This window comes from Microcaecilia unicolor, chromosome 13 (assembly GCF_901765095.1).
Source record: "Microcaecilia unicolor chromosome 13, aMicUni1.1, whole genome shotgun sequence".
NCBI lineage: Eukaryota > Metazoa > Chordata > Amphibia > Gymnophiona > Siphonopidae > Microcaecilia > Microcaecilia unicolor.
Window position 1 is genome coordinate 27543391 of NC_044043.1, and position 27870 is coordinate 27571260.

General features: G+C 45.8%; 1 protein-coding gene across 4 annotated transcripts in view; it reads left to right on the forward strand.

Moving 5' to 3' along the window:
* Positions 1-27870, forward strand: part of LOC115456483 (myeloperoxidase-like) — a 131332-nt gene that overhangs the window by 60354 nt on the left and 43108 nt on the right. For all 4 annotated transcript variants that reach the window (XM_030185593.1, XM_030185592.1, XM_030185591.1 and 1 more), the window contains exons 8-10: positions 14881-15193; positions 20408-20568; positions 24897-25152. In XM_030185593.1, the coding sequence (XP_030041453.1) occupies positions 14881-15193; positions 20408-20568; positions 24897-25152 (730 nt within the window). The remainder of the gene's footprint in view (positions 1-14880; positions 15194-20407; positions 20569-24896; positions 25153-27870) is intronic.

Sequence of the window (27870 nt, forward strand, 5' to 3'; positions counted from 1 at the left end):
AAGGGTCCATCGAGTCCAGCATCTTGTCCACGACAGCGGCCAATCCAGGCCAAGGGCACCTGGCAAGCTTCCCAAACGTACAAACATTCTATACATGTTATTCCTGGGATTTTGGATTTTTCCAAGTCCGTTTAGTAGCGGTTTATGGACTTGTCCTTTAGGAAACCGTCCAACCCCTTTTTAAACTCTGCTAAGCTAACCGCCTTCACCACATTTTCTGGCAATGAATTCCAGAGTTTAATTACACGTTGGGTGAAGAAAAATTTCTCCGATTTGTTTTAAATTTACTACACTGTAGTTTAATCGCATGCCACCTAGTCCTAGTATTTTTGGAAAGCGTGAACAAACGCTTCACATCCACCTGTTCCACTCGACTCATTATTTCATATACCTCTATCATGTCTCCCCTCAGCCGTCTCTACTCCAAGCTGAATAGTCCTAGCCTCCTTAGTCTTTCTTCATAGGGAAGTCGTCCCATCCCCGCTATCATTTTAGTCGCCCTTCGCTGCACCTTTTCCAATTGTACTATATCTTTCTTGAGATGCGGCGACCAGAATTGAACACAATACTCAAGATGCGGTCGCACCATGGAGCGATACGATGGCATTATAACATCCTCACACCTGTTTTCCATACCTTTCCTAATAATACCCAACATTCTATTCGCTTTCCTAGCCGCAGCAGCACACTGAGCAGAAGGTTTCAGTGTGTTATCGACGACGACGACACCAAGATCCCTTTCTTGGTCCGTAACTCCTAACATGGAACCTTGCATGACATAGCTATAATTCGGGTTCTTTTTTCCCACATGCATCACCTTGCACTTGCTCACATTAAACGTCATCTGCCATTTAGCCGCCCAGTCTCCCAGTCTTGTAAGGTCCTCTTGTAATTTTTCACAATCCTGTCGCGAGTTAACGACTTTGAATAACTTTGTGTCATCAGCAAATTTAATTACCTCGCTAGTTACTCCCATCTCTAAATCATTTATAAATATATTAAAAAGCAGCGGTCCTAGCACAGACCCCTGAGAAACCCCACTAACTACCCTTCTCCATTGTGAATACTGCCCATTTAACCCCACTCTCTGTTTCCTGTCCTTCAACCAGTTTTTAATCCACAATAGGACATTTCCTCCTATCCCATGACCCTCCAATTTCCTCTGTGGCCTTTCATGAGGTACCTTGTCAAACGCCTTTTGAAAATCCAGATACACAATATCAACCGGCTCTCCTTTGTCCACATGTTTGTTTACTCCTTCAAAGAATTGAAGTAAATTGGTCAGGCAAGATTTCCCCACACAAAAGCCGTGCTGACTCGGTCTCAGTAATCCATGTCCTCGGATGTGCTCTGTAATTTTGTTTTTAATAATAGCCTCTACCATTTTCCCCGGCACCGACGTCAGACTCACCGGTCTATAATTTCCCGGATCTCCCCTGGAGCCTTTTTTAAAAATGGGCGTTACATTGGCCACCCTCCAATCTTCCGGTACCACGCTCGATTTTAAGGATAAGTTGCATATCACTAGCAGTAGCTCCGCAAGCTCATTTTTCAGTTCTATCAGTACTCTAGGATGAATACCATCCGGTCTAGGAGATTTGCTACTCTTCAGTTTGCCGAACTGCCCCATTACGTCCTCCAGGTTTACCGTGAAGTCAGTAAGTTTCTCCGACTCGTCCACTTGAAATACCATTTCCGACACCGGTATCCCACCCAAATCTTCCTCGGTGAAGACCGAAGCAAAGAATTCATTCAGTCTCTCCGCTACGTCTTTGTCTTCCTTGATCGCCCCTTTTACCCCTCGGTCATCCAGCGGCCCAACCGATTCTTTTGCCGGCTTCCTGCTTTTAATATACCGAAAAAAAATTTTACTATGTTTTTTTTGCCTCTAATGCTATCTTTTTTTCGTAATCCCTCTTGGCTTTCTTTATCTGTGCCTTGCATTTGCTTTGACACTCCTTATGCTGCTTCTTGTTATTTTCAGACGGTTCCTTCTTCCATTTTCTGAAGGCGTTTCTTTTAGCCCTAATAGCTTCCTTCACCTCACTTTTCAACCAGGCCGGCTGTCTTTTGGAGTTTCGTCTTTCTTTTCTAATTCGCGGAATATGTATGGCCTGGGCCTCCAGGATGGTATTTTTGAACAGTGTCCACGCCTGTTGTACAGATTTTACTCTCTCAGTTGCCCCCCTAAGTTTTTTTTTACCGTTCTTCTCATTTTATCATAGTCTCCTTTTTTAAAGTTAAACGCTAACGTATTTGACTTTCTGTGTACAGTTACTTCAAGGTCGATATCAAAACTGATCTCTACTGTTCTGACCTGGTTTTACAGCCTGCTTTACTGACACAGACTACTCAGTAATTACTGTGGATTCGTTTGAGTTCGTATTAGGTAAATGAGACTTTTATTAGAGGTTCTAAGTTGGCCTAGTGGTTAGGGTGGTGGACTTTGGTCCTGGGGAACTGAGGAACTGAGTTCAATTCCAGGCACAGGCAGCTCCTTGTGACTCTGGGCAAGTCACTTAACCCTCCATTGCCTGCCGCATAGAGCCTGCCATGAGTGGGAAAGCGCGGGGTACAAATGTAACAAAAATTAAAAAAAAATAAGATGATTATATATATATATATACACACACACAATGATTATAACTGAAAAGAAACAATACCTATAAACAATCATTACATCACTGGTCCCTACATTCAAGCAATGCTAGGAGTTTCTAGACCAGGAAAAGGAGCAATAAACAGTCATTACACATACATCCATCACTGGTCCTTACATCATCCAGGCTTTTTACATCAGCTGAGAGAAGCCCCTTTTTCACCAAAGTCAGAGTCTGACCAGGAGTCTGGTTCTATGCAATGCGTCCACCCATAGATGAGCTTCCAGTTTCATTGCAAAAGGCCCCCCCTTTTTTTATTATGCTTAGAACTCATGTTCAGAGCTAAGGAAAATTACAGAATGCTTGAGATTTTCTCTGTTTAGGTAAACAAGCCATACTGTGGGAATGTGGTCACATATTTCTCGGTCCAGGTGGCCAGTCTGAACTCGAAACAGGCTCCACCTTTCCCTTCACATACCAAATTAATTAGAACTGTGTCTTATCTTCTTCTACATTCCAAATCATTTTCATACAAACAGAATTACTTCTTATCAAAAATACAGACCCCGAGTGCACTTGTCAGTCAAGGCAGAGTTGTAAAACAATCTTTAAAATTCACCTTTTCCATTCATCATGTTCCCCCTCTCTCTCCCCATCCTTCAATGTCTCTCCTGTTTCTCTCCCTACCCTTCCTTTCTAGCGTCTTTCCTCTTTCTGCTTTCAGCCAGGATCCCTCCCTTTCTCCCCATCCTTATCTTCAGCAGCTTCTTTCTCCAGCCCTTCTCCATGTCCCCTTCTTCTCTCCCCATCTTCTTACTCCATTCTACCTCCTGCCTCCTGTTCCCCCTTCCACCTGATATTCATTTCCTGGCCACTGCTGCTTCTCCTGTTGAGCAGCGGTGGCTGCGACAAAAAAAAAAAGAGCTAACAAACAAAAAAATAAAAAAAAGAAAGCCAGGCATGGCTCTGCAGCTGCTCCTCTCTCCGTCCCCGAAGTGGAGCAGGAAGTTGATGTCAACTTCCTGTTCCTCCAGGGGCAGAGAAAGGAGAGAGGAGCAGCTGTAGAGCCGACAGCCCATGCCTGAAGACTGCTGTGGCCAGGAAATGAATACCGGGTGGAAGGGGGAGCTGCCAATGGTGTCTCAGCAGGAGACTTTCTCGCTTTGGTGGGAGATGACCCGCTGACAGGCAGATAATCAAACCCCGGCGCTATTTCAGATAGCGCTCTGGAAATACTGCTTTTCCAACGCTGTAGTAGCACGGTGTTGCGCTATGGCATGATCAGAAGTTAATGTATGCAGATATATGCAGCGGTGTAGCTGCACTTCAGCGTAGTTAAATGAAGCTAAGTAGTCGGGATGCACACTAATCAGATGTGCTAGGCTACGAACAGCATGCGTGTGCGTAGGGCTGCTTGTCGTTTTGTCATTGCGTCCTGTCATAAAGCGGGGAATAATCGAACGGCGCCGGCCATCTGCAACGGCAGTTGAGGACGTCCTTCCCTGTGACGGCAGTTGAGGACGTCCAAAATGTTTGAAAGAAGGACGTCCATGCCGTCGTTATGCCTCCGCTGACACACACATACCCCCCCTCAGGGATGGCCACATTTCAAGGAAGTGGAGTAGAGTGGAGGAGTGGCAGCGTGACCTAGTGGTTAGAGCACTGGTCTTGCAATCCAGAAGTGGCTGGTTCAAATCCCACTGCTGCTACTTGTGATCCAAAATCCAAATAGATAAAAAGGGTGTCAGAAGCATAGCAAAGGCATGGATGTCCTTCTCACAGGAACATCTACATTTTGGACGTCCTCAACTGCCGTCGCAGGGACGGAGGCATAGCAAAAAATATACTCTAAAAAAAAAAAAAAAAAGACAAAAGGTTTTAGAAGTTTTTTTTTCGGGGTGGGACCTGCGCCACAAGAATGCCAGCTAGGACCTGGCGTTATTCTGCCATGCTGTTTTTCGATATAGTGGCGTTCAACACCTCTGTTCATGAGGCGCTAGCTTTTGATCATCCAGGAGGAATGCGAAATGACCTTATTTACATGAGATTGACTACATTTAAATGTCATGTGCGCAAGTGCCTGGTGTGCTTGCAGTTTATGGCGGTAACCACGTTGATCATCCCACGTTGTTAAAAGCGTGCGCAAAAACGGCACTAATGGGCTTGCGTGCTCGCGTTGACTTTTGATCATCCCCCTGTGAATGCGGGAGACTTGGCAGGTCTGTGCTTCTACAGTATCCAATCCAGGTCGCAAGTACCTGGCAGAAACCCAATTAGTAGCCCATCCTTTTATAGTTCCTCTTTCCTGTACCTTCGGCTCCACATCTCCCGCCTCACTTCCTCCCTGGGTGGGACTAATGAGTTTAAGGTGCTCAGGCTATCTGAGGGACTAGCCTTAAGGGTGAGGGGCAGTGTTCTGTATACTCTCTCACAATTAACAAACAAAGTTTAATATTTAAAATTTGATGGGGCCTGATATTCAGAGGATTTATGCTACTAACTCTACTGCCCTTTTACTAAAGTTTTGCTCACGCTAAATGCTGCATGTCCTATTTTATACCTATGGGTCACATAGCAATTAGTGCAAGCTTTAATGAATGGGCCCCTTTGAGAGTTATTCTTGTAAATTGGCCTCTTTGAAAATGTATTAAGGCTAAGTGCTTACATTCAAAATTTCACTAAACTTTTAAATTTAGGAGCATAAAAAGTGGGTGGCAACAAGGCAGATTTAGGATGGGGAAAAATGTTAGGAGCTTAGCACTGCTTTTTAGTACTAGGCTCATAAATTAGGCTCCTAATTTAGGTAAATTAATGGAAGGATTACATTTATGAGCATAACTTTTAAGATGAATTTTCAGCTGAAAATGTATTCTCCTAAATTTGACTGGCAATAGGGCACAGATTTAGGAGGCTAACTTAGGAGCATAAATTTAGAAGCATTTTCTGAATATTGGGCATGATGTCTTGGTGGGGGGGGGGGGGGCTGAAATTTAATTGAGTTGGGGAGGGTGTAACGCTGAAGGTTCACCTAGAGTACCCAGTGCCCTTAGCATATCTTGAAAGGCAGCACTCTTCGACTTAGGTCCTAGGATTTTATAAGGGTGGGATCACTCATTCTTCCACTTACAAAAACTCACAGTTCATTCCAAGGTTTATTCTGAATCAGGCTTCTGCCTCCACCATAGCACAGAAACTGTACTTCTAGCACTGAATGATCTCATCTGCTCCTCCCTAGACCAACATTCCTCTGTCATTGCAGTCTATTTACATCTCTCTTCTGTATTTGATCTCATAGACCATCCCCTCCTTTTATAGCGCCTCCACTCTATAGGTCTTTCCAATCTACAGTGGTGGAAATAAGTATTTGATCCCTTGCTGATTTTGTAAGTTTGCCTACTGACAAAGACATGAGCAGCCCATAATTGAAGGGTAGGTTATTGGTAACAGTGAGAGATAGCACATCACAAATTAAATCCGGAAAATCACATTGTGGAAAGTATATGAATTTATTTGCATTCTGCAGAGGGAAATAAGTATTTGATCCCCCACCAACCAGTAAGAGATCTGGCCCCTACAGACCAGGTAGATGCTCCAAATCAACTCGTTACCTGCATGACAGACAGCTGTCGGCAATGGTCACCTGTATGAAAGACACCTGTCCACAGACTCAGTGAATCAGTCAGACTCTAACCTCTACAAAATGGCCAAGAGCAAGGAGCTATCTAAGGATGTCAGGGACAAGATCATACACCTGCACAAGGCTGGAATGGGCTACAAAACCATCAGTAAGACGCTGGGCGAGAAGGAGACAACTGTTGGTGCCATAGTAAGAAAATGGAAGAAGTACAAAATGACTGTCAATCGACAAAGATCTGGGGCTCCACGCAAAATCTCACCTCGTGGGGTATCCTTGATCATGAGGAAGATTAGAAATCAGCCTACAACTACAAGGGGGGAACTTGTCAATGATCTCAAGGCAGCTGGGACCACTGTCACCACGAAAACCATTGGTAACACATTACGACATAACGGATTGCAATCCTGCAGTGCCCGCAAGGTCCCCCTGCTCCGGAAGGCACATGTGACGGCCCGTCTGAAGTTTGCCAGTGAACACCTGGATGATGCCGAGAGTGATTGGGAGAAGGTGCTGTGGTCAGATGAGACAAAAATTGAGCTCTTTGGCATGAACTCAACTCGCCGTGTTTGGAGGAAGAGAAATGCTGCCTATGACCCAAAGAACACCGTCCCCACTGTCAAGCATGGAGGTGGAAATGTTATGTTTTGGGGGTGTTTCTCTGCTAAGGGCACAGGACTACTTCACCGCATCAATGGGAGAATGGATGGGGCCATGTACCGTACAATTCTGAGTGACAACCTCCTTCCCTCCGCCAGGGCCTTAAAAATGGGTCGTGGCTGGGTCTTCCAGCACGACAATGACCCAAAACATACAGCCAAGGCAACAAAGGAGTGGCTCAGGAAGAAGCACATTAGGGTCATGGAGTGGCCTAGCCAGTCACCAGACCTTAATCCCATTGAAAACTTATGGAGGGAGCTGAAGCTGCGAGTTGCCAAGCGACAGCCCAGAACTCTTAATGATTTAGAGATGATCTGCAAAGAGGAGTGGACCAAAATTCCTCCTGACATGTGTGCAAACCTCATCATCAACTACAGAAGACGTCTGACCGCTGTGCTTGCCAACAAGGGTTTTGCCACCAAGTATTAGGTCTTGTTTGCCAGAGGGATTAAATACTTATTTCCCTCTGCAGAATGCAAATAAATTCATATACTTTCCACAATGTGATTTTCCGGATTTAATTTGTGATGTGCTATCTCTCACTGTTACCAATAACCTACCCTTCAATTATGGGCTGCTCATGTCTTTGTCAGTGGGCAAACTTACAAAATCAGCAAGGGATCAAATACTTATTTCCACCACTGTAGTTCTGTCCTGGTTTACCAGCTACCTCTCTGGCTACTCCTACCAGCTTTGTTTTGACTGTTCTGCCATTGCTTCCCTACCTCCTCATTTGGACATTCAACAGGTCTCTATTCTCATTTCTACTCTTTTCAAAATCTTTCTCACCCCACTTTTCACCATTATCCAAGATCATTCATGCACTCCCTTATGCTGATGACATCCAAATCTTTTGCAGAATCTCCAATCCCTCTGCCATTGCATGTCTTAATACCTGCTTATCTCTTGTCTCTTCTTGATTTAAATCAAATCTTCTGTATCTGAACAACTGCAAGTGTGAATCTATTCTCTTTCCTTCCTCCTGCAATTTTTCCTGGATGGCCAACCTCTTCCTTTCAAGGACACAATAAAAATTCTTGGAGTCACTTTTGATTCCCATCTCACTTTCAGACCCCACATTGATAATGTTCTTCATTCCTCATTCTTTGCATTACATCACATCCGTGCTGTTTGTCCTTTTCTTCCAGCTTCACTTCTACGCCCCTTTATTTTGGACCTTGTCATAACACATCTTGATTACTGAAACTACCTATACTCTGGCCTACCTCTTCACTCTCTCAAACATCTTCAACTTATTCAGTAAACCGCCATCAAGCTCCTTCAAAACGCACACCGCTTCAACCATGTCACGCCCCTCCTTTATGCAGAACACTGTCCATATCAAATATAAAATCCTACTTCTGGTGTATAAATGTCAAACCCCTCCTGCCCATGTTTACTTCAATAATCTGCTTATACTCCGCTGCGCTGACCACAACCTTCTTACCATATCCTACCCTACCTTCCCCATCTCCCTCCCTCCTCTGTCTCAGTATCTCCCACGACTCTGGCTTCAGGTACATCAGTCCCAAACTTTGGAATGACCTGCCCCCCCCACACACACATTAGGAATCAACCCTTCCTTGTAGCATTCAAACAGGTCTTGAAAACATTCTCATCTGCCTTTCCTCAACTTCAGTAACCCCCACAGCACAACCCCTTGACTTTTCTCTACACCCTATAGCAATTAGCAAAGAGTCTAGTCAGCAAATTATCAACAAATTTGGTAATATTTTTATGACTGGCCCCCAAAACAGAAAGGCGCCCCATCTGGAGCAAATGATTCATTTGATTCCTCCAAAGCTGCAAGCATGGAGGCTTGGGATGTAACCACTGTAACAGAATTAATGAGACAGTCAACATGGATTTAGTGAAGGGAAATCTTGCCTCACCAATCTACTACATTTCTTTGAAGGGGTGAACAAACATGTGGATAAAGGGGAGCCGGTTGATAATGTGTATCTGGATTTTCAGAAGGCATTTGACAAAGTACCTCATGAAAGACTCCAGAGGAAATTGGAGAGGCATGGGATAGGATGTAGTGTTCTATTGTGGATTAAAAACTGGTTAAAAGATAGAAAACAGAGAGTAGGGTTAAATGGTCAGTATTCTCAATGAAGAAGGGTAGTTAGTGGGGTTCCCCAGGGCTCTGTGCTGAGACTGCTGCTTTTTAATATATTTATAAATGACCTAGAGATGGGAGTAACTAGTGAGGTAATTAAATTTGCTGATGACACAAAGTTATTCAAAGTCATTAAATCGCGGGAGGATTGTGAAAAATTACAAGAGGAACTTACGAGACTGGGAGACTGGGCGTCTAAATGGCAGATTACGTTTAATGTGAGCAAGTGCAAAGTGATGCATGTGGGAAAGAGGAACCCGAATTATAGCTAAGTCATGCAAGGTTCCACGTTAGGAATCACGGACCAAGAAAGGGATCTAGGTGATGATGATGATGCGTTGAAACCTTCTGCTCAGTGTGCTGCTGCGGCTAAGAAAGCAAATAGAATGCTAGGTATTATTAGGAAAGGAATGGAAAACAAAAATGAGGATGTTATAATGCCTTTTTATCGCTCCATGGTGCAACCGCACCTCGAATATTGTGTTCAGTTCTGGTCGCCGCATCTCAAAAAAGATATAGTGGAATTAGAAAAGGCGCAGCGAAGGGCGACAAAAATGATAAAGGGGATGGATGGAATGACTTCCCTATGAGGAAAGGCTAAAGGGGCTAGGGCTCTTCAGCTTGGAGAAAAGGTGGCTGAGAGGAGATATGATAGAGGTCTTTAAATGAACGAGTGGAGTTGAACGGGTAGATGTGAAGTGTCTGTTCACGCTTTCCAAAAATACTAGGACTAGGGGGCATGCGATGAAGCTACAATGAAGTAAATTTAAAACTAATCAGAGAAAATATTAAACTCTGGAATTCGTTGCCAGAGAATGTGGTAAAGGCGGTTAGCTTAGCGGAGTTTTAAAAAGGTTTGGACGGCTTCCATAGACAGTTATTAAATGGACTATTTCTGTGATAAGCAGTATAAAATGTTTTGTACATATTTGGGATCTGGATTGGCCACTGTTGAAACAGGTTGCTGGGCTTGATGGATACCTGTTCTTCACTAGTGTCCCGTCTGTGGCCGTGACAACCCTCAGACTTACCCTGTTTCTGGAAGTCAGTGTCTGTGCTGGCTTCTGCTTTTCTCTGTGTCTGTGTCTGTCTTAGGTTCTCTCTGGCTCTGTGTGCTGATTGCCCTACTGAACCTCACCTGTGTGGGCTATGCCTCTTCCAAGATGGCTGCCGCCTCCTCCTCTTTGCCAGTATCCAAGATGGCTCCCGCTGTTCCTTCCTATGGGCTGACTGCTCTGTGTGTCAAGCCTCTGTTTGGTTGCAAGGTGATTGCTGCAGCTGTGGCTCTGGTGTTGAAGGGCTTTATTAATCACTTGGAGACTACAGTCCTGGCCTTTGCATCTCATCTAAAGGTCCTGGTGTATAGAGTGCTCTGTACACGGTTTCAGTGTTTGCTCTGTGTGAGTTTCTATGTTTGTTAGACTAGCTAGCTTAGGCACCGTGTGGCTTGTAGCCTGTGTATAGCTTTGCTAGTGTTCTATGTTTGTTTAGACTAGCTAGCTTAGGCACCGTCTGGCTTGTAGCCTGTGCATAGCTCTGCTAGTTCTCTGTGTTTGTTTCCAGTGCATGACTAGTTAGCTTAGGCACCGTCTGGCTTGTAGCCTGTGCATAGCTTTGCTAGTGCTCTGTGTTCGTTTAGACTAGCCAGCTTAGGCACCGTCTGGCTTGTAGCCTGTGCATAGCTCTGCTAGTTCTCTGTGTTTGTTCCTAGTGTTAGACTAGCCGCCCTTGCTAGCCACTATCCCGAGTCTGTATTTGTTCCTAGTGTTAGACTAGCCGCCCTTGCTAGCCACTATCCCGAGACTGTGATTGTTCCTAGTGTTAGACTAGCCGCCCTTGCTAGCCACTATCCCAAGACTGTGATTGTTCCTAGTGTAGACTAGCCAGCTTAGGCACCGTCTGGCTTGTAGCCTGTGCATAGCTCTGCTAGTTCTCTGTGTTTGTTCCTATTGTTAGACTAGCCGCCCTTGCTAGCCACTATCTCGAGTCTGTATTTGTTCCTAGTGTTAGACTAGCCGCCCTTGCTAGCCACTATCCCGAGACTGTGATTGTTCCTAGTGTTAGACTAGCCGCCCTTGCTAGCCACTATCCCAAGACTGTGATTGTTCCTAGTGTAGACTAGCCAGCTTAGGCACCGTCTGGCTTGTAGCCTGTGCATAGCTCTGCTAGTTCTCTGTGTTTGTTCCTAGTGTTAGACTAGCCGCCCTTGCTAGCCACTATCTCGAGTCTGTATTTGTTCCTAGTGTTAGACTAGCCGCCCTTGCTAGCCACTATCCCAAGACTGTGATTGTTCCTAGTGTAGACTAGCCAGCTTAGGCACCGTCTGGCTTGTAGCCTGTGCATAGCTCTGCTAGTTCTCTGTGTTTGTTCCTAGTGTAGACTAGCCAGCTTAGGCACCGTCTGGCTTGTAGCCTGTGCATAGCTCTGCTAGTTCCCTGTGTTTGTTCCTAATACTTGACTAGCCAGCGTAGGCACCGTGTGGCTTGTAGCCTGTGTATAGCTTTGCTAGTGTTCTGTGTATGTTTCCAGTGCATGACTTGTTAGCTTGGGCACAGCTTTGTGGTTAGCTGGTGTATAGCTTCCTAAGTCTCCTGAGTTTGCTCTGTGTATGTTTCTTGTGTATGACTGGTTTGCCTGGGTATAGCGTTCCTATTAGCCTGGGTACAGTTTACTAGTCATTGTGTTGAAACCTGCCGACTGCCAGAACCCGGACAGTCCCTGCCTGTCTGCCTTGCCTCCGCCTAGGTGCCAGGGGGCACTCCTGGATCTTCATTCCTGCTGTTCCTGCTTGCAAGTTCCAGTTCCGGGTTTTCCTGTAAGTCCTACCGGCTGCCAGAACCTGAGGGCTCAACCCTCGGGGAAAGGCGGTCAAGTGTAGGTGAAGCCTAGGTCCAGTGTGTTCCAGTCCAGCGGGTTTCACTCCTGTATGTTCCAGTCCAGTGGGGCCACTCCAGTGTGTCCAGGCTAGTGGGCCCCACTCCAGTGCACACCCGTCCGGTGCGTTCCAGTTCCGAGTATTCCTGTGTAGAACTCCAGTCCGGGGTTCCGGTCCAGGGTTGTCTCATCTCCACCTGGAAGGTGATCTTGCCTGCCACTGCCGCTCCACGGTAGTGGCCTATGGACTCACAAACCCCGTGCTCCCGGGGAAGAAGCCTGAAAGGATGCCAAGGTCCCCGAGAGCGCGGCAAGCGCGAGAGACGCGACAACTAGTCAGTTCCAAGTCATCATCCAAGTGCAATAAGCACAATTTCTCTGTTCGCGGCATAGCATAATGAATAAGGGGTTCTAAGTGGTCCCACAACACGCCTCAAAAATGAGCAATACCTGGGCAGGACCACCAACAGTGGATATAAGTACCTTCCTGTCCACATTTAGGACAGCCTGCAGGCCTAGTAGGCCATATTTTGTACACTCTGCTAGGGCTCATGTAAAGATGGTGCAACACTTTATAGTGGATTTCCTGAAACAGAACACATTCAGTCAAGTCCAAGGCCCCCAACACACCACCTTGAAATTCACTGTGTGTATAATCATCAGCTGTATCCCAGGACCACTGCTATACATTGAAAAGGGTTAGTCACACATTTATACACATATGCTGCATAGTATAACATAGTAACATAGTAGATGACGGCAGAAAAAGACCTGCACGGTCCACCCAGTCTGCCCAACAAGATAAACTCACATGTGCCATTTTTTGTGTATACCTTACCTTGATTTGTACCTGTCTTTTTCAGGGCACAGACCGTATAAAGTCTGCCCAGCACTAGCCCCGCCTCCCAACCACTAGCCCCACCTCCCACCACCGGCTCTGGCACAGACCGTATAATTCTGCCCAGCACTATCCCCACCTCCCAACCACCAGCCCTGCCTCCCCCACCGGCTAAGCTTCTGGGGATCCCTTCCTTCTGAGCAGGGTTCCTTTATGTTTATCCCACACATGTTTGAATTCCGTTACCGTTTTCCTCTCCACCACCGCCCGTGGGAGGGCATTCCAAACATCCACCGCTCTCTCCGTGAAAAAATACTTCCTGACATTTTTCTTGAGTCTGCCCCCCTTCAATCTCATTTCATGTCCTCTCGTTCTACCGCCTTCCCATCTCCGGAAAAGGTTCGTTTGCGGATTCATACCTTTCAAATATTTGAACGTCTGTATCATATCACCCCTGTTTCTCCTTTCCTCCAGGGTATACATGTTCAGGTCAACAAGTCTCTCCTCATAAGTCTTGTAACGCAAATTCCATACCATTCTTGTAGCTTTTCTTTGCACCGTTTCCATTTTTTTAACATCCTTCACAAGATACGGCCTCCAAAATTGAACACAATACTCCAGGTGGGGCCTCACCAACGTCTTATACAGGGGTATTAAATCCTCTTTTCTTCTGCTAATCACACCTCTCTCTATACAACCTAGCAATCTTCTAGCTACGGCCACCGCCTTCTCACACTGTTTCGTCGCCTTCAGGTCCTCAGATACTATCACCCCAAGATCCCTCTCCCCGTCCATACCTATCAGACTCTCACCGCCTAACACATACGTCTCCTGTGGATTTCTACTCCCTAAGTGCATCACTTTGCATTTCTTCGCATTGAATTTTAATTGCCAAACGCTAGACCATTCTTCTAGCTTCCGCAGATCTTTTTTCATGCTTTCCACTCCCTCTGGAGTGTCCTCTGTTGCAAATCTTGGTGTCATCCGCAAAAAGGCAAACTTTACCTTCTAACCCTTCGGCAATGTCACTCACAAATATATTGAATAGAATCGGCCCCAGCACCGATCCCTGAGGCACTCCACTACTCACCTTTCTGTCATCCGAGCAAACTCCATTTACCACCACCCTCTGGCATCTGCCCGTCAACCAGTTCCTAATCCAGTTCACCACTTCGGGTCCTATCTTCAGCCCATCTAGTTTATTCAAGAGCCTCCTGTGGGAAACCGTGTCAAAAGCTTTACTGAAATCTAAGTAGATTACGTCCATAGCACGTTCTTGATTTAATTCTCCTGTCATCCAGTCAAAGAATTCAATGAGATTCGTTTGGCATGATTTACCTTTGGTAAAACCATGTTGTCTGGGATCTTGCAACTTATTGTCTTCCAGAAACGTTACTATCCCTTCCTTCAGCATCGCTGCCATTACTTTTCCAATAACTGAAGTGAGGCTTACTGGCCTGTAGTTTCCAGCTTCTTCCTTATCACCACTTTTGTGAAGAGGGACCACCTCCGCTGTTCTACAATCCCACGGAACCTCTCCCGTCTGCAAGAATTTATTAAACAAATCTTTAAGAGGACCCACCAGAACCTCTCTGAGCTCCCTCAATATCCTGGGGTGGATCCCATCTGGTCCCACTGCTTTGTCCACCTTTAGATTTTTAAGTTGTTGATGACAGGTGTTGCGAATTTCTTTTTGCTAGGTTTGTTGTAATGACACCAGTACAATACTGTTGAAATGTAGCAGTGGTCCACATCGAAGTATCAAATTGTTCACATAATGAGAAGCCTGCAGATAAAGATTATGGTCCTTTGCTTCTAAATTGTAGGCAGTCTGCAGATATTCAAAAAAGAGCAGTTGAGAAGGCCCCTCCTGATGCAATTGTCCTTTTTCTGCCCAAAGTTGAAAGCTCAGTCTACACCTACCAGGTAGAAAATCTCTATTACTCAAAAAATGGAGAGCAAGCAAAAGGTAAGCCAAATTGCTTCTGACTTAGCTTCCATGCTCATCTAGCTAAGGTAATCAAAGGGTTATTAGGTAATTTAAAGGAGGTAATACACTTTGCATGCAAACATATGTAAGTTTTATAAGGATGTACCATCTGGGACTCTAATGACAAGTTACAAAAAGTACTACTTTTTCTTTAAAATGCAGATTCCACCTAATGATCCTAGGATTAGAAACCGGAATGATTGTATTCCATTATTCCGCTCGGCTCCTGCCTGCACCGTTGGTCCTGTCCGTGAGCAGATCAACGTGTTGACGTCATTCATAGATGCCAGTCAGGTGTATGGCAGTGATGATCGTTTGGCTTTCATACTTAGAAATCACTCTAATCAGCTTGGCATGCTAGCTGTTAACACCAGGTTTACTGACCGAGGACTGGCATTTCTACCTTTTGACACCATGCCAGAAGACTTCTGCTTTCTGACTAACAGAACTTCTGGAATCCCTTGTTTCCTGAGTGGTAAGTCATCTGACTCTATACTATACAAATTGTTTCTTAAAATCATTGGGAAATGAACAGAGAGAAAATTGGTGCTAGAGAAGAAAAGGAAGGGGGGAAAAAGAAGTTGACAAACAAATCCTTGGTGGAAAACAAGCGATGGACGTTTGTCAGTAAAGCTAATTCTGTTTCAAAATGTGTATTTCCAATGTCTTGAATCCAGATTTACAAGAACTGTATTCTGACTTCTGTGGAATAGGCAAACTTCATTATAGTAAAGCTCCAATCAACAATTTTACAAAGCAAAGAACAACAAATTTCAATTCATCAGAGCCATAGAGAGACTCACCCACTACTATTACTACTACTATTTAGCATTTCTATAGCGCTACAAGGCATACACAGCGCTGCACAAACATAGAAGAAAGACAGTCCCTGCTCAAAGAGCTTACAGTCTAATAGACAAAAAATAAAGTAATCAAATCAATTAATGTGTACAGGAAGGAGGAGAAGAGGGTAGGTGGAGGCGAGTGGTTACAAGTGGTTACGAGTCAAAAGCAATGTTAAAGAGGTGGGCTTTCAGTCTAGATTTAAAGGTGGCCAAGGATGGGGCAAGATGTAGGGGCTCAGGAAGTTTATTCCAGGCGTAGGGTGCAGCAAGACAGAAGGCGCGAAGTCTGGAGTTGGCAGTAGTGGAGAAGGGAACAGATAAGAAGGATTTATCCATGGAGCGGAGTGCACGGGAAGGGGTGTAGGGAAGGACGAGTGTGGAGAGATACTGGGGAGCAGCAGAGTGAGTACATGTATAGGTTAGTAGAAGAAGTTTGAACAGGATGCGAAAATGGATAGGGAGCCAGTGAAGCGACTTGAGGAGAGGGGTAGTATGAGTAAAGCGACCCTGGCGGAAGACGAGACGGGCAGCAGAGTTTTGAACCGATTGAAGAGGGGAGAGGTGACTAAGTGGGAGGCCAGCAAGAAGCAGATTGCAGTAGTCTAAACGAGAGGTGACAAAGGGTGTGGATGAGGGTTTTGGTACAGTGCTCGGAAAGAAAGGGGCGGATTTTACGGATGTTGTAAAGAGAAGTGACAGGTCTTGGCGATCTGCTGGATATGAGCAGAGAAGGAGAGAGAAGAGTCAAAGATGACCCCAAGGTTTCGAGCTGAGGAGACAGGGAGAATGAGAGAGCCATCAACAGAAATAGAAAATGGGGGGAGTGGGGAGGTAAGTTTGGGGGGAAAAATGAGAAGCTCGGTTTTGGTCATGTTTAATTTCAGGTGGCGTTGAGACATCCAGACAGCAATGTCAGACAAGCACGCTGAAACTTTGGTTTGGATGCAAGGTGAGATATCAGGGGTAGAAAGGTAGATTTGGGAGTCATCAGCATAGAGATGGTAGGAAAAGCCATGGGATGAGATTAATTAACCAAGGGAAGACGTGTAGATAGAAAAGAGGAGGGGACCCAAGAACAGAACCCTGAGGTACGCCGACAGGCAGAGGGATAGAAGTAGAAGAGGATCCACCAGAGTGAACACTGAAGGTGCGGAGGGAGAGGTAGGAAGAGAACCAGGAAAGGACAGAGCCCTGGAATCCAAGTGAGGACAGGGTATCGAGGAGTATGCTGTGATCGACAGTGTCAAAAGCAGCGGAAAGATCAAGAAGAATGAGGATGGAATATTGACCTCTGGATTTAGCCAGTAATAGGTCATTGGAGACTTTAGTAAGCACAGTTTCAGTTGAGTGGAGAGGGCGAAAACCAGATTGAAGTGGGTCAAGAATAGCATGTGAGGAGAGAAAATCAAGGCAGCGGTGGTGAACAGCACGCTCAAGTAATTTGGAGAGAAAAGGGAGGAGGGAGATGGGTCGGTAATTAGAGGGACAAGTAGGGTCGAGTGAAGGCTTCTTAAGGAGAGGTGTGACCACAGCATGTTTAAAGGCAGTAGGGACAGTTGCAGTGGAAAGTGAAAGGTTGAGAATGTGACAGATAAAAGGAATAAGAGCAGGTGAGATGGCATTAAGAAGGTGGGTGGGAATGGGATCAGAGGAACAGGTGGTACATTTTGAGGAAGAAAGGAGAAGTGTAGTTTCCTCTATAGTAACTTCAGGAAAGGAGGAAAAGGAATGAGGGGAAGGAGAGAGAGGGGAACAGACTAGTGGAGGGAGAGGTGGCGAGGTAGAGAATTCAAGGTTTATCTTTTGAACCTTGTCGTGAAAGAATTCAGCAAGGGTCTGAGGAGATAATGAAGGGGGAGTTGGGGGAGGGGGCACCTTGAGGAGAGAGTTCAATGTGGTGAAGAGAAATCGAGGGTTAGAGCCAAGAGAGTTGGTCAGTTGGACATAATAATCCTGTTTGGCACGTAAAAGAGCAGATTGGAAGGAGGTCAGCATGAACTTAAAGTGTAAGAAATCAGCAAGGGCCCGAGATTTCCGCCAGAGGCGTTCGGCGGAGCGGGTACAGGAATGTAGGTAGCGGATATTAGAGTCAGCCAAGTTTGGGGTTTTGTACGCCTTATAGGGCGGGTCATCAAAGGTGCAAGAGTGTCTAAGGCAGAGGATAGAGTATTGTTGTAAGAAGAAACAGCCTCGTTGACAGACGTGGATGGTGCCACAGTAGAGAGGAGGTTTGAAACATGGGAGGATAGAGATGAAGGGTAAATATCGTGAAGATTCCTAGATAAATTAGATAAGATAGGACGGGACTGGGAGGGAGGAGATTTAAGTGTGAAAGTTATAAGATGGTGATCAGAGGAGGGAAGATCAGAGGCAAGGAAACTAGAGGGTGAACAGTTGGAGGAGAAGATGAGATCAAGACAGTGACCATTTTGATGAGTGGGGGAGGTGGAGCATAGTTGGAGATTAAAGGAGGATGTTAAAGTGAGTAACTTGGAAATATAAGAGTTGGAAGGATCATTAGCAGGAATATTAAAGTCACCAAGGATGAGAGAGGGGGAGGAAGGATCATGGAAGAAGGCAAGCCAGGCATCAAAATCACTGAGAGAGGATGAAAGGGACCTCCCTAGCATTTTTTAAAGATACTGGCTGCCACAGTTAAAACAGCATAGTCACCTCAGGGATCACTTGCAGTACATATCAAGTGCTGAAATAAATAAATAAATAGTGACTGCATCCAGACAGCAATGATATTCAGCCTCTGATAAACTTAGGACAGCTTTGTTAGTGTCCAAAATTATCTAGTGTCAGGGGGCATTCATGTGCTTGCTTGAGGTTTTAAATCAGTCAAATGATCTCTGCTGACAGAGAGTACAACTACACTTAGTCTTCCTATTGCCTTTTCTTTCAGGCTTTTCCAAATGAGGTCAAACTAAGGCGAAGGCAGCACTTTTTTTTATGGTGTCAAACTTTTAATTCTTCACTAATTCCATCTTATTGCTATACACCTCAGGACTCTTTCCCAACATACAGGAAAAGGGATGGTTACAATCAAAGTAATTTACATATTTTGTACCTGAGATAATGGAGGGTTAAGTGACTTGCCTAGAGTCACAAGGAGCTGCAGTGGGAATTGAACCCAGTTCTCATTGATTTGTGTCACTGCTTTGCACTCAGCTTTTACAGTTTCCCTTTTCTATTTGTCCAGTCTTTCTCTTACTAGAAAAGCAGATGTCCCAGAACTGTTCTTTCCCTAACTGCTTGGGCCAGGACCAGTCATCAGACTTTAGACCAGTGCTCCTCAACCTGTGGGTCTGGACCCCAAATGGGATCATAAAACCTAAGTTTGAGGTCATGACCTAGGTGAGCTCCCCATGGATACATCATTACTTTGCACTTACAGGGAGTCATATAAGTTTATTTGGCAATAATCATGGGGTCACAGCCACAAAAAGATTGGGAAACACTGCTTTAGGCTTTCTCTCCCTTTTCCAAAAAATGTGGCCTTTGAGAAATTTTTTTTCCTTTCAAGATTCCTAGCTTTGGACATACCTTGTTCCCTTTCTCCTGGCTTCTAGTCTCTGGGCAATACTTTTCCCCCTCACCTGGCTCCTGCCTTAGACAATCCCTTCCCCTTTTCAACTTCCCAACTTCCTCAATGAGAAGAACCCCTTCCAAGGTACAGCCCTTATAACTGCCTCCTACTCAGAAGAGGCCATCATTTGTCTCCCCTCTTATGCCTAGAGCTGTTCACTACAAGGGAGAAAGGCATGAATCATGCCTAGGGGATTGATTGGTGCTTTCTGTCTTGAGGAACCTTTCCCATTTCTCATGTGTGTGTCTGTCTCCCTCTCTTAAGAAGAAGACTTTGTTACATACCATCCCTCTCAGTTCAAATCACTAACCCCAACACTGGTATGAGGGTTCCCCATAATTTGTGCCCTCCTTAAGTGAGCAATAGATGAAAGAAAGTTGCTGTTTGAAAGGAAATTTTCAGGAAAATTCTTTCAGGTTTAGTTGTATTTGGTGTGGATAGAGGTGAGTGAAATTCTGATTACTTTTTATTTGGTAAAAGAAAAACAGGAGTTTGTGTGAGTAGTGAGAAAAGCAAATGAAAGTGGAACTAAAGGACTGATTTCTGAAGAGTGAGTGATTTGTGAAAATACTTTTCTAGAAATTTGCTTTAGTGAACTTTCTAGAGTTTAGAGTGAGAGAGTCTCTGAAGTTGTGAGAAAGTGGTGAAAAAAACTGAAGTGGACTTGTTATTAGTGAGGGATAAATATATAAAGCTGACATACTGAAATCTGGTGGCTAACTTAAAGCCAGAAGGAAACAGCCTGTTTTGACTGCTGTTGAAATCTGTGAATGAAATTGTGGGCAATGGGGGGGGGGGGGGGGGGGGAGGAGGAGGAGGAGGGAGACAGGAGGGTTTGCCCACCCATGTTAACTCTGGGCCCACCCAAAATATCAAGTATTCCATAAATGATAATCGGTACTACTTGCATGTAATGGACTAGATTTTATATATGGCGCTGAGATTTCCATGTGGAAACTGTTTTGGTTGTACCACAGAATGGCAGTATATCAAATCCATGACCCTGTACTCTTTTGATCAAATAGGTGCTATATGGGTACCCTCTAAATATAGCTGCCCTGTTGTGGAATTACTCTTAGTAGATGTAAACAAAAGCTTCTGTGCTGCAGGTTGTGTGAAGGCAATTTCCAGTTCAGTTGGAAACCATAAGCAACAGGACTTTAACCATCCTTGTTCTCCACCCAGAAAAGAAAGTCATTGGTCTTTTGCTATTTACAAAAAATTAAAACCCCACTAATTCTGATTTGTAAAGGTGATCCGCGAACAAGTGAACAGCCTGGACTCACAGCTTTTCACACAATGTTTCTACGAGAGCACAATCGTCTAGCTACTGAGCTGAAAAGGCTAAATCCACAGTGGAGTGGAGAAACCATCTACCAAGAGGCCAGGAAAATCCTAGGCGGTATCGCTCAGGTACTAAATGGCATTGTCAATACAAAACGAAACTAGAAGTGTCTGTGAGAAATATATCGAGGGGAGTCATTTTATAAAGCATTGTTCAAGTGAGAAAGATTATTACCAGGGGCAGCCCAAGACAATCTTCCGTCTGAGGCGAGGAGTGAGCTGCTGCCACTGACATCCTCCCCTTCCGTTCCTTCCCCAACCCCCTTCCTCGAACATATCTTTTTTTTTTTTTAAGAGAGTGGCAACAGCAGCACCAACAATTTCCATAGGCTGTCCTGCCACCGGACCTGGCCCCTTCTCTTTACTGCGGCTCGCCTCTCTGAAGTACCTTCCTGTTTCCTCGGAGGCGAACTGTAGTAGAAAGAAGGGACCGGTGGCAGGTCATCTTATGGGAATCACTGCTGCCACTGTTGCCACCTTTAAAAAAAAAAAAAAAGGTAAGTTCGAGGAAGGGGATGGGCTTTTATGCAGTTTGCATGCACGTTCCTGGAGGTAAACTTTGGGTGGAGCTGGAGTGGGGTTTCAGTGTGTACATACTTTATAAAATATGTATTTACAGACATAGCTGCATCTGCCTCAGAGTGAGTGACATAGGGGCAGGTGTCCCTAGAAACACTCCCTGTCACGTTTTCCAAGCTGGAACTAGGTTTGTGAGCCCTTGGTCCACTGCCGAGGAGCAGCAGTGGCAGGCAAAACCACCCCACACCGGAGAATAGGCAGAACAGGACTGGAACCCTGGACTGGAGTTGCAGCAGAGGCAAACAAGCAGGAATAAGCAGAGCACGCACACTAAAACTTCACCTGCGCTTGGCCGCTTTTCACCAGGAGTTGAGCTGCAAGTGGCCGGCAGGACTTACTGGGCAAGGCAGGACTGGATACCCACTAGGCTGAACCAGGACTGAGGGTCTGAGGGGAAAGGAACAAACAGGGGCAGCAGGGCAAGGAAGGAAAAGCTAAAGGGCAGGACTGAAAGCTGCAAGCAGCCACTGAAACAGGGAGGAAACACTGATAGACAGGAGACAGAACTGAAAGCTGCCAGACAGCCACTGAACAAGAAACACAGGCAACCAAGAACTTAGACAAAGCCATACAACAAGAAACAAGACTGGGAAACAAGCAATACAGAACAAGAAGCTACACAAAGACTAAACTAGAATCAGGCAAGAATACAGACTATAATCTGGACTAGGCAGAAGTGCAGCAGCACCCCAACATACCAGGGCCTTAGGCAATGCAAAGGCCAAGCAGAGAGTTTCCAAATAGCTAATAAGCCCAGCAGCAGCTACGGGTGCTGTGCAGGCTCAAACAAGACAAGCAAGTCTGGCAGGCCGGAAGATCGGACTGAACTGGGCTGAAGCCTGGAACGGGTGACAGCAAACAGACAGTCCATTGCAGCCACCAGGTCTGGTCACCAGGTGGCGAGAGGAAGACGAGCATGAAACAAGGGCACAATCATAACACTCCCTTACTGAGGTTAATGTGCTGTTCTAGGCAAACAGCCAGATAAACCATCCCCAAGTAGAAGCGTTACCAGTAGACTCTCAATTCTTAAGAAAATCTTTATTGTAGTACTCATAATAAACAAAGAAAATCCAACATACAGTTCAGTTGCTTGGAAGAGAAATGTTGCCTTCTGCAAATAGACTGTGTAGCTAGCCACCCCAGAGGCAAGGAGATGGCCAGAACCTCAGCCCAGCTGAGAGGAAATGCTGTAACACTCAAAGGAGTGGATAAACTCAGGGGAAATAAATGGGAAATGATGGGGAGATGGTGAAAAGTTTTGATGGAACTACAGTAGGTTAAAGAGAGGTTAGCCCCTAGAAAAGCTGCTGATCACAAAAGCATGCTCTCTCACACAACCCGCAGGGGCAGAGAGGGAGGGCTGGCCCTAGCTCAGACCTATGAGCCAACAAGGAGTCAATCACTGCAAACTATAGGAAAAGCAGACTTAATACACAGTGCTATCCGTTACACAGACAATGCAATTGAACACAAATAATACTAAATATACTTTAACAATACACCCTGTCTGTGTTACGTCCCTCACCTGGTTCCAGGCCTACGCGGCCGATTCGCCAGCGAATTGTGGACCAGCGGAGATAGCCGGTCATCTTGGATGTGGTTCTTCAGGGTAGGTCGGCCATCTTGGGATGGGCATCTCAGCTTGTGGCAGCCATCTTGGAGTTGGGCAGCTTCAGGAAGGAAGCCCATATTTGGACGTAGGGCTTCTCTGCTGATGGGGGCAGCCATCTTGGATCAGCTGCACATGTTTGAGCCTGATTACTTCCCTATTTAAAGCCCTGCCTCCAGCCCTTTGTTGCTTCGGCCTCAATTGTGTTTGAGGTCCACGCCGGTGCTCCTTGTCTTCAGTTCCTGTGTTCCTGACCTTGGCTTGTTCCTGGACTATGCGTTGTGTTGCTGCCTGCCTTGACCTTGGACTGTTTCATAACTATTCTTTGCTCTGCTGATTACGGGCTCCTGGACTGTGTTTGTTTACCCACCTGTCTGGTCAGTGGTCGTGCAACCTCGCTGGTTCCAGAAGTCCTGGTGGCAGCCTGCACCTGGGGGCTTAACTCCCGGGGAACGGCGGTCACTTCCCAGGTGAAGCTAGGGGTTGTCTGGCTGCCTGACCGAGTGCGGTGTCACTCCATCTTCGCCGTGCTCAGTCGGGGCACAAGGGCTCACACATCCCTAGTCATAACAGTCTGTCACATACCCGGAATCTGACATGGGGCATCCAGCCTGTGCAGCCAAGGCGTTCCTGTCTCTGATGTGCTGGACGCTACACATGTAGTTCCGCCCATTCCTCCTTGATGTCAGACACCTTCAGCTCTTAAGGAAGGAATCCTCCAGTGTGTCTTTGCCTCAGTTACTACTTTGTTGGTTGCACTGGTGCGTTTTCTCTTGTTGCTTTACTGCCTAGCCAGACCTCTGCTTGGAACTGACCTTGCTTCCCAATTGTTGCCTGCCTAGACCTCTGCTTACACCAGACCTTGCTTCCTGATTGCTGCCTGCCTAGATCTCTGCTTAGACCAGACCTTGCTTCCTGATTGCTGCCTGCCTAGACCTCTACTTGAACCTGACCCTGCTTCCTATTTGCTAACTGCCTGGACTTCTGCTTAGACCTGATCCTGCCTGCTGTGGCTGTCTGCCTCGCTCCCTTGCTGTCTAGACTGGTACCCTTCCTGGTAGTCCTTCCTGTCCAGATCCTCCAGAAGTCCTGTCGGCCGCCTGCATCCAGAGGCTCAACCTTTGGGGAATGGCGGGTACCACAGGTGAAGCACTGTGCTTTCCGACGGCCTATTGTAGAACTGATCTGACGCCTTCGGGCCTGGTACCTCTGCTCTAGGATCAGCACAAGGGCTCAAAACCTGCGGCGGTTTCCAGGTCACTTGCAACAGCCTGGGACAGACTGTGACACTGTCTCCATGAATATGGGGGCAGCACAGTTACAGGTCAGCCACTGTATAGCCACAAGCTCTAGCAATAGACTCACGGTACTACCACTCTGACCCCTGACATTTTTGAATCATATACACAGCAAATAAAACAAACAAGATTAAACAAAAATATAATATAAAACAAGATCATATCATCAAATAAAACAGTAACACAGTATTCAAATTTTCTTGCAGTAAAATTAATGTAATAAATTCATTGCTCCTCTGATCCACACATTTGGTGAAAAATATAAGTTTTTAAATATTTCTTAAATTGTGCTAAACTTTGCAATGTACGAAGCTCAGCAGGTAGGACATTCTAAACTCTGGGACCTATAATATAGAAGATAGAGGATCTATATTCCTCTAACTGCACCACATGATAAAATGGCTGATGAAAATCTTCAAGTGTTCCACTCATCCTCCAGCTTTGCTGTTCTTACATTCCAGCTCTGGGAGCCTCAGCATGAGACAACATTCACTTTAGCTCTGTGTGTCCCAGCAGGAGACAGCATGCACTTACCCTGCAACTTTGGGAGCCCAGGAGAGGAAATTTAAATGGATTCAATCCCCAGGACAAAATATTACCTAAGTGTTTGAAAGAAGTGTGGTCAGTGGATGCTCTGTAGCTATTTCCTACATTAGCTGAAGTCGGAGACCCTTGAAGTGTTGTGGGGGGAGGGGGGGGGAAGTCCTACTGAAAATGAAATGTTTATTTTGTGGATGGAGTGGGGAATTTGGACAATGTGTACATTAGCCAATAGATATTGTTTTTAATAAAGTCTGGAAGAGTTTTGTACCAGCAGTACTAAAGCTGGAATTTGTGTTTGCTTAAAGAAGGGCTTCCCAGATTATTAGACTCAGCACCTGATTGCTCATGTCTTCATCTTTTTCTAGAAAATCACATACAAGGATTACTTGCCTCTGCTGCTTGGATCTCAGGCAATGTCCAGGTTCCTCCCTAGATACAGACAGTATAATGAATCGGTGGATCCCACAGTTTCAAACGTTTTTTCGCTGGCTTACCGTTTTGCTCATGCTTCAATCCAGCCCTTCATCTTCCGTCTGGATGATCGCTTCCAGCAACAAAATGGAGAGTCACCGGTTCTTCTGCACCAGACCTTTTTCTCCAGCTGGAGAATTGTGAGGGAAGGTAAGAACAACTAAGTTATTCCTACATTTATGCATGAACTTATTCCAAGTGTGGCCCTTATTGGTTTAGAGTACAGTAAGAGAGGGTGGTGGATATGTGGAATGCCCTCCCATGGGAAGTGGTGGAGATGAAAACGGTAATGGAATTCAAACGTGCGTGGGATAAACACAAAGGAATCCGGTTTAGAAGGAATGGTTCCATGGAATCTTAGCAGAGATTGGGTGGCGATGCCGGTAATTGGGGAAACAAAACGGGAGCTGGGCAGACTTCTACGAACTATGCCCTGATTGTGACTGAATAGATAGGGATGGGCTGGAGTGTACGTTTTAAGGGGCTTCGATGTTAGCTTCAGAACTTAGTACAAGAACAGTACTTGGCAGACTTCTACGGTCTGTGCCCTGAGAAAGGGAAGGACAAATCAAACTCGGGTATACATATAAAGTATCACATACCATGTGTCAGGCCCGCTGAGAAGGAATGTGAGCCCTTGTGCTCGATGGAGGAGAGTTCCTCCCCAAGCTGTCAGCCAACCCCGAGTTCCACCTGTGTCACCCTCCATTCCCCAGGGGTTGAGCCCCCAGGTGCAGGAAGCCAACAACAGGAAGAACTGAGTCCAGAACAAAGTCCACGGGGTCCGGCCTAGCCATGGGAGAAACGAGGACCAGAAGCAGACAGCAGAGGAGACAGGAACGGGCAGAGGTCAGTAGCAAGTCCAGGATCAGGCAGAGGTCAATACCAGGCAGCAAACAGTAGCAAGTCCAGGATCAGGCAGAGGTCAATACCAAGCAGCAGACAGTAGCAAGTCCAGAATCAAGCAGAGGTCAAAACTAGGCAGCAAATAGTAGCAAAACCAGAAGCACTGCAACTATCGAGGAAACTGAATAGAAGCCGAAGCATGGAAGGACTGGAGTCAGGGCTTTAAATAGGACAGGAATTAAGCTCAAACATGCACAGCTGTCTTCAAGATGGCTGCCCCCACCGGAGACACCCTCAAGCCCAAATATGGGCTTGCTTCCTTCCTTCGTGGGAGTGGAGAATGGCGGATGTGGTTCCTCTTCACAAAAGTGGTGATAGGGAAGAAGCTGGAAACTACAGGTCAGTAAGCCTCACTTCGGTTATTGGAAAAGTAATGGAAGCGATGTTGAAGGAAAGGATAATAAAGTTTCTGGAAGACAATAAGTTGCAAGATCCCAGACAACATGGTTTTACCAAAGGGAAATCGTGCCAAACGAATCTCATCGAATTCTTTGACTGGGTGACCGGAGAATTGAATCGTGGACGTGCTATGGACGTAATCTACTTAGATTTCAGCAAAGCTTTTGACAGGGTTCCGCACAGGAGACTCTTAAATAAACTTGATGGGCTGAAGATAGGACCTGATGTAAACTGGATTAGGAACTGGTTGACGGACAGACGCCAGAGGGTGGTGGTAAATGGAATTCACTCGGAGGAGGGAAAGGTGAGTAGTGGAGTGCCTCAGAGATTGGTGTTGGGGCCGATTCTGTTCAATATATTTGTGAGTGACATTGCCGAAGGATTAGAAGGTAAAGTTTGCCTTTTTGCGGATGATACTAAGATTTGTAACAGAGTGGACACCCGGGAGGGAGTGGAAAACATGAAAAAGGACCTGCGGAAGCTAGAAGAATGGTCTAAGGTTTGGCAATTAAAATTCAATGCGAAGAAATGCAAAGTGATGCACTTAGGGAGTAGAAATCCATGAAAGATGTATGTGTTAAGCGGAGAGAGTCTGATATGTACGGACGGGGAGAGGGATATTGGGGTGATAGTATCTGAGGATCTGAAGGCGACGAAACAGTGTGACAAGGCTGTGGTCGTAGCTAGAAGGTTACTAGGATGTATAGAGAGAGGTGTGACCAGCAGAAGAAAAGAGGTGTTGATGCCCCTGTATAAGTCGTTGGTGAGGCCCCACCTGGAGTATTGTGTTCAATTTTGGAGGCCATATCTTGCTAAGGATGCAAAAAGAATTGATGCGGTGCAAAGAAAAGCTACGAGAATGGTATGGGATTTGCGTTACAAGACGTATGAGGGGAGAATTGCGCACCTGAACATGTATACCCTGGAGGAGAGGAGAAACAGGGGTGATATGATACAGACGTTCAAATATTTGAAAGGTATAAATCCACAATCGAACCTTTTCCGGAGATGGGAAGGCAGTAAAACGAGAGGACATGAAATGACATTGAAGGGGGGCAGACTCAAGAAAAATGTCAGGAAGTATTTTTTCACAGAGAGAGGGTGGACGCTTGGAATGCCCTCCCGCGGGAGGTGGTGGAGATGAAAACGATAACGGAATTCAAAAATGCGTGGGATAAACATAAAGGAATCCTGTTCAGAAAGAAGGGATCCTCAGAAGCTTAGCCAAGATTGGGTGGCAGAGCCGGTGGGGGGGAGGCGGGGCTGGTGGTCGGGAGGTGGGCCTTGTGCTGGGCAGACTTTATACGCCCTGAAAATGGCAGAAACAAATCAATTAATACACATAAAGTAGCACATATGAATTTAAATTGTTGGGCAGACTAGATGGACCATCTACTATGTTACTATCCTGCTTATAATCGAAATAGAAAAATGCCTACATTGTGACCCAAATCCCCCTCAAAACCCACTGCCCACAAGTCTACACCATTACTATAGCCCTAAGGAGTGAAGGGGGGCACCTACATGTGGGTACAGTGGGTTCGGGGGGGGTTGGACGACTAA